At 50.1% G+C, this 2,442-nt stretch overlaps 1 protein-coding gene across 1 annotated transcript; it reads left to right on the plus strand.

Annotated features, from left to right (window-relative positions):
- The first annotated feature begins 1,008 nt into the window (after positions 1 to 1,008).
- Positions 1,009 to 1,867, plus strand: LOC133916781 (protein TIFY 11b-like). The gene has a single exon (XM_062360618.1). It carries the CDS (start codon positions 1,129 to 1,131, stop codon positions 1,642 to 1,644), a length of 516 nt encoding a protein of 171 aa, XP_062216602.1. The 5' UTR covers positions 1,009 to 1,128; the 3' UTR covers positions 1,645 to 1,867.
- Positions 1,868 to 2,442: the final 575 nt, after the last annotated feature.

A 2,442-nucleotide genomic window follows, 5' to 3' on the forward strand; every position in this document is an offset into this window, starting at 1 on the left:
TTTCTATAATTTTCTATTTATAGTCTAGCTAAATGATTAATGTGTCTCCGATATAAGTATGCATATGCGATTCACTTTTTTATTGATAAAGTTTGTTATGCATATTCTCCTATCAATATTTTTGATCTGAGTTCTCCAGTGCACTCATACTATAGTTGCCCTTATTGTCCACGCTCACCATGCTTATAGGTACCCATAAGACTAAGCTCAATCGATTCTCTTCACGATCTAGATTCTCGTTGTGAAGGGATTTTCGTTCCCTTCAGCGCTCTAACAGTTTTTCTTCAAGGTTTTCGTCACGAAGGGATTCTCAAAGTTATTCCCTTCAGAACGAGATTCTATCTTTTTTCTCTTCGCGATTTTCTTCGAAGAAAAACTGTTGAAGATGAGAAAAAATAAAAAAAATAAAAACGGAGAAAGAGATAAGAAAGGAACGAAATAAAGGAAATATGAGGATGGTCTAAGACGCTATAGACTACTCTTATCTTATTTCCCCATTGCGGGCGCCCTAACAGATGTTTGCAAACTATACATACACCCTTCATCCAAACTAGTCTACCTTTGTATAAGAATCAGTCACGCGAATCAAATTAGCACGTGGAGACAGGAGAGGATAACTTTATATTCTATGGGCCGGGGCGTCCGGTTCCCAGGATCAAATTGACTGCCATCGGACGGCCCAGATTATGCCACTATTTGAAGCGTCCCCTCCGGGCGGTTTCCTGCAGCTGCAAGAAGGAGAGGCACCCACGTTTTGAACAGCGTGAGGCCAACAACTGGACGTGGCCAGGCGATGGTCGACAGGACGAGAAGAGGCCGCACCTCCCATCCCGACGAGTGGATTCATTACGCATTTCGTTTCCTCGCGTCTCCATCCGCCAGCGACCGTGCTCCTACTCCCACCACCCACAAAAAGCACGTGTTCTTCGTGCCCAGCAGCACCTCCACCCGCCGAAAAAGCTACTCCATTGAGCAGATTCCCCCCACCCCTATAAAACCAGGGCTCCCCGCGACCTGTCGACCCACGCAGCCTTCAAGCGAGCATAGCAAACCAAAACCACCGGCGGACAAGGAGAGGAAGAGGAAGAGGAAGAGGAAGCGCAGAAGAGAAGCGAAATCCTGGTCGATATGGCTATGGCGGAAGCGGAGGGGATGAAGAGCCGGAGGTTCGCGCTGGCGTGCGGGGTGCTCAGCCAGTACGTCAAGGCCGAGCAGAAGATGGCGGCCGTCGGAGCCCCTGCCCTGCGCGCGCCGGCCACGACGCTGAGCCTCATGCCCGGCGCTGACGTCGGCGCGGCCGCGAGGGAGGAGGAGGAGGCGGCCGGGCCCGCCTCGACGGCGGCGCCGCTCACCATCTTCTATGGCGGGAGGGTGGTCGTGTTCGGGAATTTCCCGGCGGAGAAGGCGGCCGAGGTGATGCGCCTAGCAGCCAGCGCGGGCGCGGAGCGGGCGGCGGCCCCGGCGCCGCGCGACGACCTGCCCATCGCCAGGAAGGCGTCGCTGCAGCGGTTCCTCGCCAAGCGCAAGGACCGGCTCGGCGAGCGCGCGCCCTACGCCCGCCCGACCGCGGAGGAGGAGAAGAAGACGGCTTCTTGGCTTGGACTGGGGAGCACGGACGCCGACCGCCTCACCAGCGCGATGTGAATCTGATTCGGGAGCTCGCTGGCCTCCCACGATGGGAATCATCAATTAGTTAATCAATTGGGCGGGTTGTTGGTGTTGGATTGGATCACACGGAGCCAGAGCATTTGCTCACGCTCATACACGGACAGGCTTGTAGAGTTCCATTCTTGTTTTTATCTTTTTTAGTACAAGAGAAGAGAGTTTTACTCTTGTCAAATTGGATACAAAGATTGAGATTGAACAATTCGTGCCTTTCATTTGTATGTTTTTTTCCTTGTGCAAATCATGACTGACGCAAGATGGTGCTATTTTTCCGACAGCTGTTAAAAAAATCCGTGTGACGAATCGTCTGATCATCATCAAACAGTCCAAAGACCATCTTCGGCTCACTTACTCGCATCTCATCCACCTCTACAGTCTCTGATAGTGCTCCTATCACTGGATCTATCAAAATCTTTCATCATCACACTAATCTGGATCTCCACCAGTCTCCGATAGTGCTTCTATCACTAGATCTATCAAATTTTTTTACATCACACTAATCTAGTTCTATCACACTAATCTAGTTCTATCGGATCATTTCCACTCACCTCTACTTTAACACTTTCTACGGATCATCCTCGACCACCCATAATCAACTGTGTCCCCCCACCTCCTCACCTCCTCCACAAAACCTCCCTCTCTCCTAAAGAGATCTTCTAAGCTGAAAGCTACATGTCTAAATTTCAGACATATGAAATTTAAAAAGTGTGGAAAATTTTAGCCTAAAAAGTTTCACGATCCTCGGTTCACTTACAATTTCGAAGGGAAGAAGAAAAA

The sequence above is a fragment of the Phragmites australis genome, chromosome 4 (genome assembly GCF_958298935.1).
Source record: "Phragmites australis chromosome 4, lpPhrAust1.1, whole genome shotgun sequence".
NCBI lineage: Eukaryota > Viridiplantae > Streptophyta > Magnoliopsida > Poales > Poaceae > Phragmites > Phragmites australis.

Bases quoted from the DNA above. Each gene is read 5' to 3' on its own strand.
- LOC133916781 (XM_062360618.1), top strand. From the start codon at position 1,129: ATGGCTATGGCGGAAGCGGAGGGGATGAAGAGCCGGAGGTTCGCGCTG.